The sequence below is a fragment of the Dipodomys spectabilis genome, unplaced genomic scaffold, assembly GCF_019054845.1.
Source record: "Dipodomys spectabilis isolate Male_0828 unplaced genomic scaffold, ASM1905484v1 ptg000370l, whole genome shotgun sequence".
NCBI lineage: Eukaryota > Metazoa > Chordata > Mammalia > Rodentia > Heteromyidae > Dipodomys > Dipodomys spectabilis.
Window position 1 is genome coordinate 1,126,988 of NW_024871047.1, and position 18,325 is coordinate 1,145,312.

General features: G+C 36.5%; 1 protein-coding gene across 3 annotated transcripts in view; it reads right to left on the reverse strand.

Moving 5' to 3' along the window:
* Window positions 1-18,325, reverse strand: part of LOC122096363 (vascular endothelial growth factor receptor kdr-like) — a 179,940-nt gene that overhangs the window by 66,969 nt on the left and 94,646 nt on the right. For all 3 annotated transcript variants that reach the window (XM_042666894.1, XM_042666892.1, XM_042666893.1), the window contains exons 12-17: window positions 16,527-16,647; window positions 9,279-9,387; window positions 4,258-4,551; window positions 3,489-3,635; window positions 3,209-3,334; window positions 1,200-1,306 (exon numbers count right to left, since the gene is read on the reverse strand). In XM_042666894.1, coding sequence (XP_042522828.1) covers window positions 1,200-1,306; window positions 3,209-3,334; window positions 3,489-3,635; window positions 4,258-4,551; window positions 9,279-9,387; window positions 16,527-16,647 — 904 coding nt within the window. The remainder of the gene's footprint in view (window positions 1-1,199; window positions 1,307-3,208; window positions 3,335-3,488; window positions 3,636-4,257; window positions 4,552-9,278; window positions 9,388-16,526; window positions 16,648-18,325) is intronic.

Genomic DNA, 18,325 nt, shown 5'->3' on the forward strand with positions numbered 1-18,325 from the left:
AATTCTAGCTATTGATGAAGCTGAGAACTGGAGATCCCAATCAAAGCCAGCCCAGGCAGAAAAGTCCATGAAACTCATCTCCAAATAACCAACAAAAGGCCAAGAGTGGTAGTGTGCCCCACCCCCAGTGTTAGAGTACTAGCTTTGAGAGAAGAAGCCAAATGAAGAACCTGAGGTCCTGATTTCAAGCCACAGTACAGGTGCTTGCACACGCATGCATGCATGCACCACGTGCATCATAATGAAACTAATTTAAAGACTGAGTCAAATGGAAGAGAACCTGCTTAGCAGTGCAAGGTCTTCTATGCAACTTCCAGTCCCAATATAAAAAAAAAAAACTCATTAAAAAAATACCAGAAAAGAAGATGAAGGCTTCATGGTGGGAGGGGGATATGAAAAAGTAATAGGAGTAAATATGATCAAAGTATATTGCATTCATGTATGTAATATCACAATGAAACACTTCAAATATTGTATAATTTACCATGTTCTAAAAATGTTTTAAGAAAGCATGAGCCAGGAGCTAGTGATTCACATCTGTAATCTTAGCTAGCTACTCAGGAGACTGAGATCTGAGGATTGCAATTTGATGCCAGCCCAGGCAAGAAAGTCCATGAGACTCTTATCTCCAATAAACTACCAAAAAGCTGGTAGTGGAGCTGTGGCTAAACTGGTAGCTTTAAGCAAAAAAAGCTGGGATAGCACCTAGATCCTAAGTTCAAGCCCCAAGATGGAACAAAAAAGGGGGAAAAAAGAAAAGAAAAAAGAAAATCAGCATGGGAACATAGGTACTCAAAGAGCTTTAGCTTTGACAACTGTATGTTAATCCATGTTTATGAAAACATTACAATAAGTATTAGCATTGATATCATGTGGTAAGTATAAATCTTAAACACCAACCTAACTGTATGTTATAATTCATCAAGAATGATTACAGACAGAATTAAATAAAAATTAAGGATGGAATCTGAGCAGATACCTGTGTTCTTACATTAGTTACTGATTTTTTGATGGTACACAGTGAAAACTTCAGCATGTTAGAATCCCAAGTGTAAATGCACATACACTATTTGCATATACCCTCTGCTGCCTAGATAAGAACTGACTGTTCTGAGACAAAATTTACACCAACTTCTCTATTTAGATTATCTAAACCATACATGAGCAAGCCCTAAGGTCTCAATACCTTCTTTTCTTACCTTTTGAAGTTTGCGAATGATCAAAGTTAGAAGAAGCCAGAAAAGTGTAGCTGTGAGTCCAGTACAAACAAGAATGATGACTTCAATATTGGATTTCTCTTCAGAAACTGTGGACAGGTTAAAAACAGAACTTACTAAGGAAAAAAAATCATCAAATTCTGTATATGATATTTTTATGAAGTGTAAGTTTTTCCTTATGAGACATAGATTATTGTACTGGGTGACTCAAAACAATGGGCTGAAGGCTTATATTGCATATGTATATGTACATATATTTCCAACATATGGGCAAGAAAACAAAAGTGAAATATTTATACTTTTCTCTGCTTATTAGCTGGTTAAGACAATGATAGTATAGTGGTGGCTAGGGCCTGACACTATCTAAATTCAAATCCTGGCTCTTTCCTCATCAGTTGGGGGATTTGGGCAAGTTACCTATCATTTCCCCAAAGCTCATTTTTCCCACATTAAAAATATTGGAGTTAGGACATGGAGCTGTGGCTGAAGTAGTAGAGTGCTCGCCTTGAGTTGAAGAGCTGAGGGAAAGCACCCACGCCCAGAGTTCAAGTCCCACAACCGACCAAAAAAACGGATGCATTGAAGGTCTGAAGATTTAGTTCAGTGCTAGAGTGCTTGCCTAGAATATTCAAAGCCCTTCACTTGATTCCCATCACTGCAACTTCTTAAAAAAAAATGGGGCCAGGTGCCAATGGCTTATGCCTCTAATCCTAGCTACTCAGGAAGATGAGATCTGAGCATCATAGTTCAAAGTCAATATACATATTAAAATGTATGAAACTCTTTTCTCCAATTAATCGCCAAAAAGCCAGAAACAGAGCTGTGGCTCAAAGGGTAGAGCACCAAGCTTGAGCAGAAAAGCCACAGACAACACTCAGGCCTGGAGTTCAAGCCCCAGTACAAGCACAACAAAAATGGGAACAATACCACTTAGCTATCAGACATGTTAAACAAGTGCTAAATGAGAAATGATTAATACTTATCTAGCAGATAACATATTTAAACTAGTTGCATTGCTATTAGTTTTCTGTTTCTTATTATGTAAACCTTACAGACCATCTTAAAGCAATGGGGGACAATATGGTTAATCCAGATAACAGGGTTTGTCTGCTGTGCCCCATATAGCTAGATGAAAAAGTGACTCTTGGAATATCAAGACTCATACTCTGAGTGGTAGCTTTGAATAGAGTGTAGCCTATAACAAATAAACATTTTAAATATATTTTAATTGTAAAGATACTGTAAAGATGGGTTATAGTTACACGAGTAAGGCAATAAGTCCATTTCCTATGGAGCATTGTTACCTCCTCCTTTGTTTTTCCCCTACCATCCCTTTCTTCCCCACCTCCCAACTCCTCCCTACCCCGGCCAAAGTTGTAAAGCTCATTTTCAACATAGTGTCTTGTACATCTCGTTGTTACAATGGGTCAACCTGTATCCTTATTTCAGCATTTTGTTATTTCCCTTATTGTAGCACAAAAAGTTGGAAGACAACAAAAATTTACCATAACCTTCAGCAAGTATTTTATTTTTTGTGTCTCATGTATATTACAAATGTACTCATAGGTATAACATTCTATGTTTATATTTCCAAGCACTACTCAATATTTTTCAACAAGCCAAAAGGAACTATTCTCATTTGATAAATCATAACTTGTAAGGCATTACTATATCTACCTTCGCTTGTATCACCTTTGAGAGATAGACAAGGCAGTTGGTATTATTTTCATTTCACAAATGAGAAAAGTAAAAACCAGAAAGGCTGAACAAACTTGTATACAATGACAACAAATGAAAGTTTAAGGTTCTAAAATCACTTTCCAAACCTTATCATTCCACATACCCTCTTAATTAAAGTAGATATACAGAATACTTTTGTGTATGCTCATTTCCTCTGTTCCATACTGTTCCTCCACCTCCAAATTCCTTTTATAAAAATCCAATCAAATTGTAGTACTGATTACCAATGTAGCCAAGATGTTCCAACTTACCCTCCACAGTGATAAAAGCTGCTGTGCTCACTTCTCCCAACTCATTGGTTGCTTTGCACAAGTATAGGCCCCCATCATCTTTTTTGGCTCTCTCAATAATTAGAGTGTTGTTCTTAAAGAATATTCCTGTGTTAATTAACAATGCTGTAGTTATTATATGAGATATTTGTGCTGGAATCCAGCCTAGCAATGGTTTCCAAGTCAAGGTAATCTGAAGTAGCTATAAAAAACTAAAAGCCTCTTGATAAGTCCTTAGAATCACACAAAATTTCAGACTCACCTACAGCAGGAAGAACAGGAACTCCATTTTTGAACCAGTGGATCTGGGGGCATGGCACTCCATCCACCTTGCAATTTAGTAAAATCTTCCCACTAGTATTGACTTCAATATTGGTGAGATTCTCAATAATGAATGGGGCAACTCTTTCTGTAGAAACCAGGATAAAAAGGCTGATAATGAGGCAGGGTACCACAAATATGATATTTGATGTCTGTTGTACTCTTCATATTGAACTAGACATGTGTATGGAAAAGAATTACCATGTGCAAAAGAAGGGAAGATGGGTGAGAAAAAAATCCTTGAGCTATCTCAAGTTAGAAAAGTGAGTTTTTTTAAAACTTTTTATATCAGGATTAATTATATCTCCAAATTTTTCTATAACTTATATACCAAGAGTCAAAATTCATAAAAAAATATTTTCCTTGGAATGTGTCTAAAAGACATCAGGAAACAATGGGTAACGAACCTACACTATAAAGAATAAAAAAGCAATGGTCGCTGGGCACTGGTGGCTCATGCCTGTAATACTGGGTATACTAGAGACTGAGATCTGAGGATTGTGGTTCAAAGCCAGCCTGGGCAGGGAAGTCTAAGAGACTCATTTCCAATATACTACTAGAAAACTAGATGTGGAGATGTGGCTCAAGCAGTAGAGCACTCACCTTGAGCTGAAGAGCTTAGAGACAGCACCCAGGCCCAGAATTCAAGCCCCATGACCGACAAAAAAAGAAAAGAAAAAAGAAAAAAAGAAAAAAATTTCCAATTTTACCTCTAATTACGAGCTGGGTATTGCGCTGCATCATTTTGGTTATGTTCATCTGTGTCCAAGCCTTGCACTTGTACTGTCCCTTATCCTGTTGTGTCACATTTTTAATCACCAGAGTTGATAAAACGGAATAGTTAGTTCTGAAACTTTCAGTGTCTGTAACAGGAATCTTCTCTCCAGAGGGGCTGAACCAAGCAAGCTGATTATATATATATTTAGCTGCCTTGCACTTGAGCCGAGCATCATAGCCTTCAATTGTAGACACTAAAGGTTCTGCTTCCACGAAATCAGCCACATCTGTGAAAGTAAAGAAATATTAGGAAGATAACCAAGCAAGAGAATATGCTATGTAAGAACATTTTCCCTTCCCTGACATTTTGAGCGTGTGTGTGTGTGTGTGTGTGTGTGTGTGTGTGTGTGTGTGTGTGTGTACATGTATGCACACGCCAGTACAGGAGTTTGAATTCAAGGCCTTAGCTGTTTCTCTCAAGGCTGAAGTTCTACTGCTGGAGCCACTGCTCCACTTTCTGCTGGTTAATTGAAGATAAAAAGTCTCATAGACTTTCCTGCCGAGGCTGGCTTCAAACCTCAATCCTCAGATATCAGAGTCCTAAGTAGCTAGGACCACAGGCATGAGCCACCAGTGCCCTGTTCTCTTTTCTTTCTTGAAAGCTAAGTTGTTGAAAGAAAACATACACCCTCAAAGATAAATAAAGTAGCAGATACCAAACCACCCCAAGTTTTCATTGTCACATTTTTAGTTGCATTTTTAAACTGATGCACAAAATTATAAAACTGTACGCACAGATAAGGTAGATTTGATTTTATATATATATATATATATATATATATATATAGTGTTCAAACCAGGTTAAATCTATCAGATTTAGCTATCATCTCATCAGGTATCAAATCTATCTAGCCAGGTTTATCTATCATCTCACCATGTATCATTCTTAATGGGAAAAATGTGCAAAATTCTTTATCCTAGCTTTTTTAAATGTATGAGTTTATCACCATTATGTGTTGTCACCCTACTATGAACAATCATACCAGAACTTCTCATTAATGACTGTAACTTATGGCAAACTGATTAAACTCTCCCAATTCCAGCCTTCCTCTAGTCTCTTCTTAGCCTCTCTTTGTGAATGTTGCCTAAAATATTTTTTCTAAATATTTGTATTATCTTTAAGTAGTAGTTGCACAGAAAAGGTGCCATTCAACAAAGTAATTAATAAATAACAATGCACCTTGATCAATGTTAACTTTTTTCATCATTCTCCATCCCTTCCTATCCCACCCCTTCCCTTTAGTTTTAATGTTGGATTTGAGGACTGCAACACCCCATCCTCTCTTCATTTGTCTACTCCCTTTCCCCTTTCCTAAAATTTCTTCTATTTCTGTGTCCTGGAGAATTCCTGCCATGTTTTGTCCCAGAAGTTTCACTACTCCAGGTCTTATAAGATTTTCATCCTATTTGTGTTTATTTTTGTATCCTGTGTTTATTTTTGTAACTTGTGAGAAATAAGGGTCTAATTTCTTTCTTGTTAGTGTACAAACATACTTCACTGCGATACTTTCATTCAATGTACTTTAATCAAAGATTTTAGATTCTAAGAGAGAGAGAGAGAAAGAGAGATCATGGAGAACTGATATTTTCATGCCTAGCTTATTTCATTTAAAAATAAGTCTCCAGGTCCATCCATGTTTTCACAAATGACATGATTTTATCCTAAATAGTGGTCCATTCTTTATTATTACATTCTCCTTGTGCATTTATCATCGTTGTGAATTATGCTGTAATGAATGTGGTAGTGCAGATATCTATTCAAAATACCAATTTCATTCTCTTTGTATACACACCAAGAGTGAGATTGTTGAATCACACAGTAGTTATAGTTTTAATTTTTGAGGAATTTACATACTATTTTGCAAACTTCATGTACTAATTTCCATTAAAAAAAAAGTATGTAAAGATACCTTTTCTGTTCCACATCCCTTTTAGTACTTTGGAGTTTTTTTAATGTTTGTTTTATTTTGTATTTTGATATTAGTCATTCTTACTAGAGTGACATATTATCTCATTTTGGGTTTAATTTCCACTGCTTCTTCATATATCAGTGGATCAGTTGCATGTTCTCATTTTAGACACATAAAGGTAGGTCTAATTTTCATTTTTAAATCAGATTATTTGGTTTTGCTATTGAGGTTTTCTTTTAGTTCCTTTTTTTAGTTTAGTAATTTTTAATGCCATAAATATTTACCCATAACCAGATATACAGTTTCTGGAGATTCTTTTCTTTGCTGAAAAGAACTCCATAGTTTGATACGTTTACTTTTTTTGTTTCCTGAAATTTGGGTTCTTACCTAAAATATCCTTGCTTATTCCAGTGTCTTGAAACATTTCTGCAATGTTTTCTTCCAGAAGTTTCATTAATCCAGATCTTACACTTAAGACTTTAAACTACTTTGAGTTGATTTTTGTAATTTGTTGAGAAATTAGGGTCTAATTTCTTTTTTACTAATATATAATGTATACTGATATTTCCATATATGCATAAAATGTACTCAGATCATATTCATATTTTCTATCACAATTTATATTGCTCTCTTGCTTCCCTTTTTCGTTATCACGTTCTGAGTTTTAATTTAATTTAATTTAATTTTTATTTACTTTTTTTGCCAGTCCTGGGGCTTGAACTCAGGGCCTGGGCACTGTCTTGGGCTTCTTTTGCTCAAGGCTAGCACTCTACCACTTGAGCCAAGGTGCCACTTCTGGCTTTTTCTATTTATGTGGTACTGAGGAATTGAACCCAAGGCTTCAAGTATGCTAGGCAAGAAATCTACCACTAGGACATATTCACAGCCCCTGAGTTTTAATTTTAAAACTTATACATAAAATCATAAAAATTGTATATACTGATAGGGTATCATTAGGCATTATAATGTATCTATTTCCTCAGTGTCTCTTTTGGGTGAGTACTCTGCTATTGTTATGAGCTTTTTTCATGACTTGTTCCTAACCAATCTTGCTATTAATGTGCTAAAATATTACTAATTTTATATGTTGAGGAAGATATCCTTAGAAAATCACAAATGAACAAGAAGAAATTACAACAAATGTTACAGAAATTTAAAAATACTGTTAGGAGCAATTAAAGGTTGGAAAAGTTAGTAGAAATGGATAACTTGTAAGATATTTATATATATGTATATATATGTATGTATGTATGTTTAACCCAAACTTCCACAAAGATAAAGAAAATGTGAACAGACTAGTAGCAATTAGTGACATGGAGCCCTTAATAAAAAGTCTGCCAACAAACAGAAATCTAGGACCAGATTATAATATTTTTTTGCCGGTCATGGAGCTTAAACTCTGGGTTTGGATGCTGTATCTCAGCTCTTCAGCTCAAGCCAAGTGCTTTACCACTTGAGCCACAGCGCCACTTCTGGTTTTCTGGTGGTTTATTGGAGATTAGAGTCTCACAGACTTTCCTGCCTGGCCTGGCTTTGAACTGTCGTCCTCAGATCGCAGCCTCCTGAGTAGCTAGGATTACAGGCATAAGCCACCAGTGCCCGGCTCAGATTATAATTTTTTTTTAAAGATTTTCATTAACATTCCAGACAAAGAGATTAGTCGATGTGATTACCCTTTTTCATTCATGAAGTTGTGCTTGCTTATCTTAAATCACATGTATAATAAACCTAATTGCGATCATCATTATAACATCATTAACTAGTGGCAAGAAGTACTAGGCCTTTTGTTCTAGTGACCAACATTCCTTCCACCCTGTTTGAATAGTTAAGAACTGATGATTCAGGTTCTTAATTTGATCTCATTTCTCCTTTTAGGTTTTATTCTTTGTTGACATTTCTCTCAGTTTTGTTAGCCCAAATGAATAAAGTAGGAAGAGGGTACACAGAGTAAATATGTACTGCCTGCCCACTGAGCCAACTAGTGGGCAACAGAGGATATATACATTCTTCCAATCTGTATAGATTACAAAATGGATCAGAGAGCTGAAATGACTTGTTCAAGGTCATATAATGACAAGGAAAAAAAGAAGAAGAAGCAAGGTTTAAAACAAAATAGACTACCAGGTGCTGGTGGCTGATGCCTACAAACCTAGCTAATGCGGAGGATGAGATCTAACCATCGCAGTTCAAAGTCAGCTGCGTAGGATAGTCAATGAGACTCTTATTAACTACCAAAAAGCTGGAAATGCAGCCGTGGCTCAAGAGACAGAGTGCTAGGCTTGAGCATAAAAACTAATGGCTCAAGTGGTAGAGTAGCAGCCTTGAGTGAAAAAGCCAAGTGAAAGACCTTGAATTCAAGCCCTAGTCCCAGCACACACACACACACACACACACACACACACACACACACACACACACACACACACACACACACACAAATAAACCCAGAATGTTTGTGTATTTGTAAATACATTTAAAAACAAGCCCCAGTCCTGGGGCTTGAACTCTGGGCCTAGGCACTTCCCTGAGCTTCTTTTTGCTCAAGGCAAGTACTCTACTTGAGCCACAGCACCACTTCTGGCTTTTTTGAGTAGTTTATTGGAGATAAGAGTTTCATGGACTTACCTGCCCAAACTGACTCAGATCTCAGCCTCCTGAGTAGCTAGGAATACAGGCTTGAACCACTAGTGCTCAGCTTATTTGTAAATATGTATGGATTGATACTAGTGTTTGGAAATGAAGTTATTTTTTGTTTCTTTGTTTTACCAGCCTTGAATGAAAAAGCTAAGAGACAGTGCCTAGTCATTAAATGGCTAATAGTGATTTAATGTACTGTCTCTATCAGGGTATTTTTATTTCAGCAGGATTTTGCCTTAACCTTAAACAATGAACTCTCAGTGATAGATTTGTAGGCATGCCTCCTAGCTTATATTTGAGCATGTCACTAAACAAAATTACATGCCAAACTATATAATAGTTACATGCCAAACTATATAATAGAAGACTTGCTTTAACTATGTTATCTTAACAATTTTAGAGTTTACCTGAAACAAAGAACTGCATGCTTCTCTCATCAATGCCAACCTTGTTTATAGCAATGCAGTAATAAACACCAGAAATGCTGCTGCCCAGTATGGTCAATGTGCTCCGGATCTAAATAAAGGAAAGACATGCATTAATCAAGGTTAAAAGATGTGATAGTCATTAGTGCCATTCTCCAAATATTTTGGATTGTTTTCCCTCCAATTACATGGTACAATTTCCCTTCTTCACACTAACATGGTTGGATGGGAGCATAGGACTTATTCTGGCTAGTGACTTGAAAGTAGAAGTAGGTCATTTCTAATCTGGAGAATTTAACAATATGGTACAACCCTTGGTAGAGCTTGCCCTCTGACATAATAATTATGTATGTTTGAGATGATTGGTAATGTCTCAACTGGTGTCTGTAAGTGGCTACATTTTAAAAGGCCTCCTGCTGATGTGCAATGACACTGAAGCCTAAATTTTATATATATATAAACATTTGTGGCTTTAAACCATGTTTTGTAGATGTTTGCTACCACAGCATTATCTAGGCTATCCTTACAGATAATATTGGACAAGATATTAAATGACTTGTATTTATTTATATGCTAATTAACCTAACAAATATTTTAGTCAAGATCAGCTTTCAACTGAAATTATTCAATTTCAACAGTAAACCAAAATTGCATACCATGATGAATCAACAATTTTCCAAGTTAGCATAAGTATCAAAATAATCATAGCTGTCATCTAGAATTAGTCACAATGTGCCGGAAAAGATAGCATTTGTATATGCTATTTATTTTTATTTCATCTAAGTTATCCAATAACTTTGAAGGGTGGAAACTACTAATAACACCTATTTTACTAAAGAGGAAACTGAAAGGAAAATATACAGAAATAATTAAAGGGGCTGGGAATATGGCTTAGTGGTAGAGTGCTTAACTAGCATGCATGAAGCCCTGGGTTTTATTCTTCAGTACCACATAAACAGAAAAGGCTGGAAGTGGTGCTGTGGCTCGTGGTAGAGTGCTAGCCTTGAGCACAGAGAGGTTCAGGGACAGTGTCCAGGCCTGAGTTCAAGGTCCGGGACTGGCAAAAAAAGAAAAAAGAAAAAGAAAAAAATAATAAAATAAGAAATAATTTAAGTAAGGTTCAAATCTATAGCTGTCCTTTGACTAGAGAGTCAGTGTGTTTTATCACTGCATATATTTTTTTATCCATCTACATTTTACTATCTGGAAAGTTTGGTATAAAAGAAATGTATATTCTTGTACAGAAATAAAACAAATAAAAATCCTCAAAATGAATTAAAGACTCTAAGATAGACTATGAAACTGCTACTAGGAAAAAGCTGAAGTCAGGTGCTAATGGCTCACACCTGTAATCCTAGCTACTCAGAAGACTGAGATCTGAGGTTTGTGGCTCTAAGCCAGCCAAGGCAAAAAAAATCCATAAGACTCAACTCTAATCAAGCACCAAAAAAGCCAAAAATAGAGCTGTGGTTCAACTGGTAGAGCACTAAACTTGAACAAAAAAATTCAGGGACAATGCCTAGACACTGTTTCACCCCAGGACCATCACAAAAACATCAGCAGAAATACAAGACAGAGTCATAATAAACGACTTTTGAGGAGAACTCTGGTAACTCAGGAAAGTCCTTTGCAATGCATTGCATTGGCAAGCACAGTTTTAGATGTCAGAAAAATGTACTCAGGATCAAAATTCGGAAATAGGGCAATGTAAAAACAAAAAAAAATAAATCATGTCACTAGAGACAACAACCTCCTTTAACTTTTCAGTTTCTTTTCCTCTAGACTTTCTCTCCATTTATTAAACAATGTTTTCAGAAAACAATTTCTTATATATAGGTTTCATATTCCAAATTTCCATTTAAGCATAAGCATTTCCCATGCCATTAAACATTTGGCAAAGCACACAATATCAGCATAATATTCTACTATATTTGCAGTCTTTAATTTACTTATTTATTAGCCTATAATGCAAACACCTATATTCAATAACAATATGTTGAATTTCAAACAGAAAAGGAATTTACAAATGAGATTAACCTAAATTTCCTTCTGCAAAGTAAAGGAAATGATTACCAGAGTGATAAGATAGGCTACAAAATGGGAGAGAAATCTTTGCCAGCTATTCCTGTGAAAGTGAAGTGAGTAATAATAGCAAGTATATAAAGAACTCAAATAGGAGAGAAATAATCTAATAGTAGATGGGCAAAGTAATTGAATACACAGTTAAAATAAGTATATGGACAATAAACTAATGAAAACTTTTCAATATTCTTAGCCATGATAAAATGGAAATAAAAACTATGTTGAGCCCAGGCTGGTGGCTCATGCCTGTAATCCTAGCTACTTAGGAGACTGAGATCTGAGGATCACAGTTCAAAGCTAGCCCGAGCAGGAAAGTCCATGAGATTCTTATCTCCAATAAACCACTAGAAAACCGGAAGTGACACTGTAGAGCACTTAACTTGAACTGAAGAGCTGAGGGACAGCACTCAAGCCCAGAGTTCAAGCCCCACAACTGACAAAAAAAAAACTATATTGAATCTGAATGGCAATTATTACCAAAGGAAGCAGGAGTTCCAACAAAGGAGAGTCTAAGACCAAATGGATTCAATTCGGGATCAAACCAGATCATTACTCCTTAAACCTTTCCATGAAATAGAAAGAGAAGACATGCTTTGCAAACTCATTTCATAAAGCCATTATTATTCTAATATCATAATAGTATAAGGACATAGGACGAGAGAGCGAGAGAGCGAGAGCGAGAGAGAGAGAGAGAGAGAGAGAGAGAGAGAGAGAGAGAGACTGATGTTCCATCTCACCCCAATTAGAATGGCTACTATGAAGAAATCAAATATCAACAAATGCTAGAGAATATACATTGGGAAGTGGATGGGGGGGGGAAGCCTTATACACTGTTGGTTGGCATGTAAATTAGTGTAGTCACTGTGGAAATGTACATAAATTCTTTAATAAAAAACAAAACTACAATATAATCCAACTTTACCTATCCTGAACATATATTCTGAAGGAATGTAGGTCAACATACAATAGAGATGCCTGAACATCCATATTTATGGCAATATCATTCATAATAGCTACATGAGGGAATCAGCTCATAGGTGGTTGAATACATAAAGAAGAATTATATTATTTGAAGGACAATGGATAGAGCTGGAAATCATCATGTTAAGTAATATAAGCCACATTGAGAAAAACAAATATGGTGTGTTCTCTCTCATATGTAGACTCTAGGTCTGAGAAATAAATGGATGACATGAGTGTACCAGTGGGAAGAGGAGGTCAAAATGAACAAAAGCAGTTTCTATACATTTATGAAAATAGAGAAATGAAACACACTAAAATTATTTTAAAAAGGAGGATGGGGAAAAGAAGCATAATAAAGGTTATAAATTCTTTCATTGATTAACTTTGTTGTTATTATAGAGGTTATATACAGAAGGATTACAATTACATGAGTCAGGTAATGAGTACATTTCCTTTCACACAGTGTCCTCTGTTCCCTTATTCTCTCCCAGTCCCTCCCTCCTGTCTCCACCCAGGAATTATACAGTTCACTTTCATCAATGTCCAGTGAGCTCCACTGCTGCACTTTTTTACCCTTTTTCCCTTGAGTTCTGTACCCTCTCCCAACCCTTCTGAAGATACACATTTTTGTACACCATACATAAAGAAGACAGAATCATCAAAAACTAAAAACATAGAAAAAGAAAATAGAGCTCTCTTGTTTCCATATTGTAGAGCTTATTTCAATATGTATATTACTTTATAAAAATATGAAGAGGCACTTAGGCATTGCACCTTTGTGCATGTTAAGTGAGGTAAGCCAAGCCTAGAGAGACAAATGGTGAATATTTTCTGTATTTGGAAATTAGATCTAAAATATACTAGAAAGAGAATGAATTTTGATCCAAGTACAATATATGCATGAATGGAAATATCACAGTGAAATACCTTTGTACAATTAATATACAATAAGAAAAAAAGAAAAATCTCAACCTATCACTTCACCTCAAGGAACTACAATATTACAACAAACCATACACAAAATTAGTAGAGAAAGAAATTGAGCAAGAAAGAGAGCGAGGAAGGAAGAAGGGAAGGAAAAAAGAAAAGAAAGAAGGCACGAAGAAAGGAAGAAGAGAAAACTCCGAGTGGAAATAATAAACTATAAACTAAAGAATAATAAAGGATCAGTTAAACAAAAATTTGATTCTTCCAAAACATAAATAAAACAGAGAAATCCTTAGGTAAACTAAGAGAAAGAGAAGACTCAAAATATAAGAACTGAAAAGGGAGACATCACAACTGACACCATAGATATACAAAATATAATTAAAAATTTAAATATATTTTAAAATGTGATACAGTAGAAGTAATGGAAAATTTCTATACCCCCCACATGCTCATCTTACATGACTGAATCATAAAGAACTACAAACCTTGTATAGACCATCAGGAAGCATCAAGATTAAAGCAAGGGATACAGGTGGACCCATTGCAACAATGAGCTGTACAAGTCGTTATGTCGAAAACAAACTTTACAACTTTGGTGGTGGGGGTGGGGAGGATTAGGTGGGGGGATGGGGTGGGGATGGGAGGGGGAAACAAAGGAGGAGGCTACAATGCTTGATAAGAAATGTACTCATTATCTTGCCCATGTAATTGTAACCCCTCTGTACAGTATTTTCACAATTAAAAAAAAAGATTAAAGCAAGCACTGGTGGCTCACACAAGTAATCCTAATCATTCACAAAACTTGGATCTAGAGGATCATAGTTTAAATCTAGCCAAGCAAAAGAAGTACCACCCCCCAAACTCCATCTTTACAATAGCCAGCAAAACAGCTAGCGTGGAGACATGGCTCAAATGGTAGAGCTCTAATCAAGCAATCAAACCAAATGAGCATAAGATGTTGAGTACAAACAACTCTGTCAAGATTAAATCAGTAATAATTAGCCTCCCATCAAAAGAAAACTCACTACTAAATTCAACTAAATATTTAAGAAAGAATTGATGCCAACTCTAAGGCAAAAAAAAAAAGAAAGAATTTCTTGGAAACAAATGAGGCCAGTATCACACTAATATTAAACCCAGATAAGAAACTAACTGGGGCTGGGAAGGTGGCTCAGTGGTAGAGCACTTGCCTTGCATGCTCGAGGCTCTGGGTTCGATTCCTCAGCACCACATAAGATAAAAGCCGGAAGTGGCACTGTGGCTCAAGTGGTAGAGCGCTAGCCTTGAGCTGAAGAGCTGAGGGACAGCGCCCAGGCCCAGAGTTCAAAAAATGTAAATGAAAGACCAGTAGTTTTGAGGAACATACATGCAAATATTTTCAATAAGAATAAACCTAAAGGGGCTGGGAAGGTGGCTCAGTGGTAGGATGCATGAGGCCCATATAAGCAGAAAACGCAGGAGGTGGCGCTGTGGCTCAAGTGGTACAATGCTAGCCTTGAGCTGAAATGCTCAGGGACAACGCCCAGGCACAGAGTTCAGGCCCCACAACCGACAAAAATAAGTAAGTAAATAAATAAATAAATAAACCTAAAACTATAGTGCATTTAAAATTCATTAAGGGCTGGGAATGTGGCTTAGTGGTAGAGTGATAGCCTCAAGCAAAACAAACTTAGGGATAGTGCCCAGGCTCTGAGTTCAAGCCCCAGAACTGGCAAAAAAAATCATCAAATGGGGGACTGGGAAGGTGGCTCAGTGGTAGAGCGCTTGCCTTGCATGCCTGAGGCCCTGGGTTCCATTCCTCAGCACCACATAAGCAAAAAGAAAAAAGCTGGAAGTGGCGCTGTGGCTCAAGTGGTAGAGCGCTAGCCTTGAGCTGAAAAGCTGAGGGACAGCGCCCAGGCCCAGAGTTTCAGGCCCCATGACCGGACCCCTCAAAAAAAATAATCAAATAGGATCTCAAGATGCAATAAATGCAAATCAATAAACAGGAAATGCATAATAATCGTATAAAGAATTAAACCATGATTGTTTCAACAGATTCAGAATAAGCACTTAATAAATTTCAATATCTCTTCATGATGAAAATGCTGAACTAAGTGGTCATGCAATAAACATACATTAGCAAAATAAATGCCATTTAAATTAAGATGATAGATAATATTATACTGAAAGTGGAAACGCTTTCTGGTTAACATACAGAACAAGAAAAGACATCCATTTTTACTACTTGTATTCAACAACATCTACTTGCTGTACACATCTTGTCATTGTCTTTGTTACAGGTCTTACAGCATCTATACCAAAGCTGTATGTAATGTGTTTATTGCTGCACAGAATTCTAAAGGCCCTTCATCAATCCTTTTGCTTCAAATCGACTTTCAAATGATTCCACTCCCCGGCCCAAAAATTCCAGAATTTAAGATAAGTAGATTCTTTCGTTGGAATATTATTAAAAGCATTGATGGGGAACAGGCTCACAGGACAAATAAGGCCCACACAATAATTTGGTATATAACAGATATGTGTGCTTCTCATTGGCTATCTGATATTGATAATTTTGTATAGCCCTTGAATGTTGTTATAAATAATTCAAATGGAACTTGGCAGAAGAAAGGCCCTTCATCCTTGATTTAAAGCCTAATTCAGCTATTTTCAAGACCTTGGGGGCAATGATGATATTGATATAAGGATTTGTTTTTTTGTTTTTGTTTTTGTTTTTTTTTTGGTCAGTCGCGGGGCTTGAACTCTGGGCCTGGGTGCTGTCCCTCAGCTCTTCAGCTCAAGGCGAGTGCTCTACCACTTGAGCTACAGCACCACTTCCGGTTTTCTGGTGGTTTATTGGAGATAGGAGTCTCACGGTCTCTCCTGCCCTGGCTGGCTTTGAACCGCAATCCTCAGATCTCAGCCTCCTGAGTAGGATTACAGGCGTGAGCCACCAGCGCCCGGATAAGGATTTGTTTTTTAAGGGAAACTAAACTCTGGGTGTGCTGGTGTTCCCATCATCCCAGTACTTCGCAGCAGAACCAAAAGGATTCTGAATTTGTAGCTAGTCTCTGTTATAAAACAAGTTTGAAGCCAGTGGGAACTACACAGTGAGACTGTGTCTAAAAGGAGAGCAATAAAGCTTGTGTTTTATAATCAATACTATTTTCTCATCAATCCCTAGAAAGTAGGCATCCCTGGAATGTGTTATCAGTGTGAGGAGAACAGGCCAGATTTACTGAGCTTTGTGACTTCTAACCCTCAGCAATCTACCTTAGTCTTTTCTCCATGTTTCAATACCATTTCTTCAATAGAAAGAATCCTGTTGCCTGTAGTGAGGTCACTTTTCTGTGTCTTGTTGGAAAGCTGCATACGTTTGCCCCGTTGCATACACCTGGGAAATAAAGTGATTACATTTACAGTCTTTCCACCAGAAATAATAGATGGTACATTGAGCATTGCAGAGAGCACATACTTCTAATCTAGGACATATTGTCATCAGAGAATCCCAAACAAGAAGTCTCTTCTTTAAACCCATTTAAACCTCATCTAAGCAAAAGTCAAATAAGTCATTTGGTTGTTGTTATAATTAGAATATGTCCCCCCAAATTCCTTTGTTGGAATCTTAACCACCACCAATACAAGTTTAGAAAGGTAGTACACTTTAAAGTCTTGTTAAGTCATGCTCTCCTGAAGGAATGAATATCATTATCATAGGAATGGGTTGCTGATAAACAGGAAAGTAGGCTCTCATTGTGTGCCAATGGCATTCTTCTGGAATAGTCAGACTCAAAAATCAATTATCATAGGGGAAACACAAAGGAGGAGGTAACAATGCATGATAGGAAATGTACTCATTACCTTGCTCATGTAACTGTAACCCCTCTGTACAGTATTTTTACAATAAAAACGTATTAAAAATTAATTATCAAATGAATTTCTTCTCTTTGTAAATTATGTATTCTCAAGCATTTTCATTTTAGCAATCCAAAACAAAGCTAGAAATATGCATGTTTTAGATCTTATTATCAGGGAATATTTCTGTGGTAATAAAAACTAATGAGCAGAGCCCTGAAATAAATAAATAAAAGCAGAAATATTTCTGTAAGAAGACAATTTCAGGTCAAGTTAAGAATCTTTTTTTCTTTCTTTTAAAAAAAATTGTTGTATAGGTGATGTACAGAGAGGTTACAGTTACCTAAGTAAGGTAGTGAATACATTTCTCTTTGAACAGTGTTACCCCTTCCCAAATTTTCTCCCATTCCTCCCTCCATACTCCCCTTCCCCCCAAGTTGTAATGTTCATTTCCAACATAGTGTCTAGTGAGTATCACTCAATAGTGGTTCACCTTTTGTCCTATTTCTGTGATTCCCCTTTCTTTCCTCAAATCAGATAAACTTATATACAAGACAAAATGGGGGATGGGGGTGGGAAGAAGTACAAACACTAAAAAAAAACCTTGTTTCCATTTCTTGGAGTTCATTTCAAAAGGCATCATTTTATATAACCATATACACATAACTGTTGAGCTATTGTGATCCTCTGCTAAGAGTATCCTAGACATATTTTAGTTGTTACAAATGAAGGAAACCATGAAGCCTATGTTTCTTTGGGTCTGGTTTCCTTTGCTTAATATAATTTTTTCCAAATCTTTCCATTTCCTTACAAATGGGGGCAATGCCATTCTTTTTGATGGAAGCATAGAATTCCATTGTGTATATATACCATATTTGCTTGATTCATTCATCCACTGAGGGACATCTGGGTTGATTCCATATCTTAGCTATGGTAAATAATACGGCAATGAACATGGTTGTGTTGGTAGCTTTAGTGTGGCCTTGTTTGTGGTTATTTGGGTAAATGCCCAGGAGTGGGATTGCTGGATCATAGGGAGCTCTATGTTTAGTCTTTTGAGGAACCACCATACTTCTTTCTAGAGTGGTTGAGTGAGTGTAGTAGCATTGCCTTTTGAACACATTCCCAACATCATCTGTTATTATTACTTTTCTTGATAATGGCCATTCTAATTGGGGTGAGGTGGCATCTCAATGTTGTTTTGATTTGCATTTCTT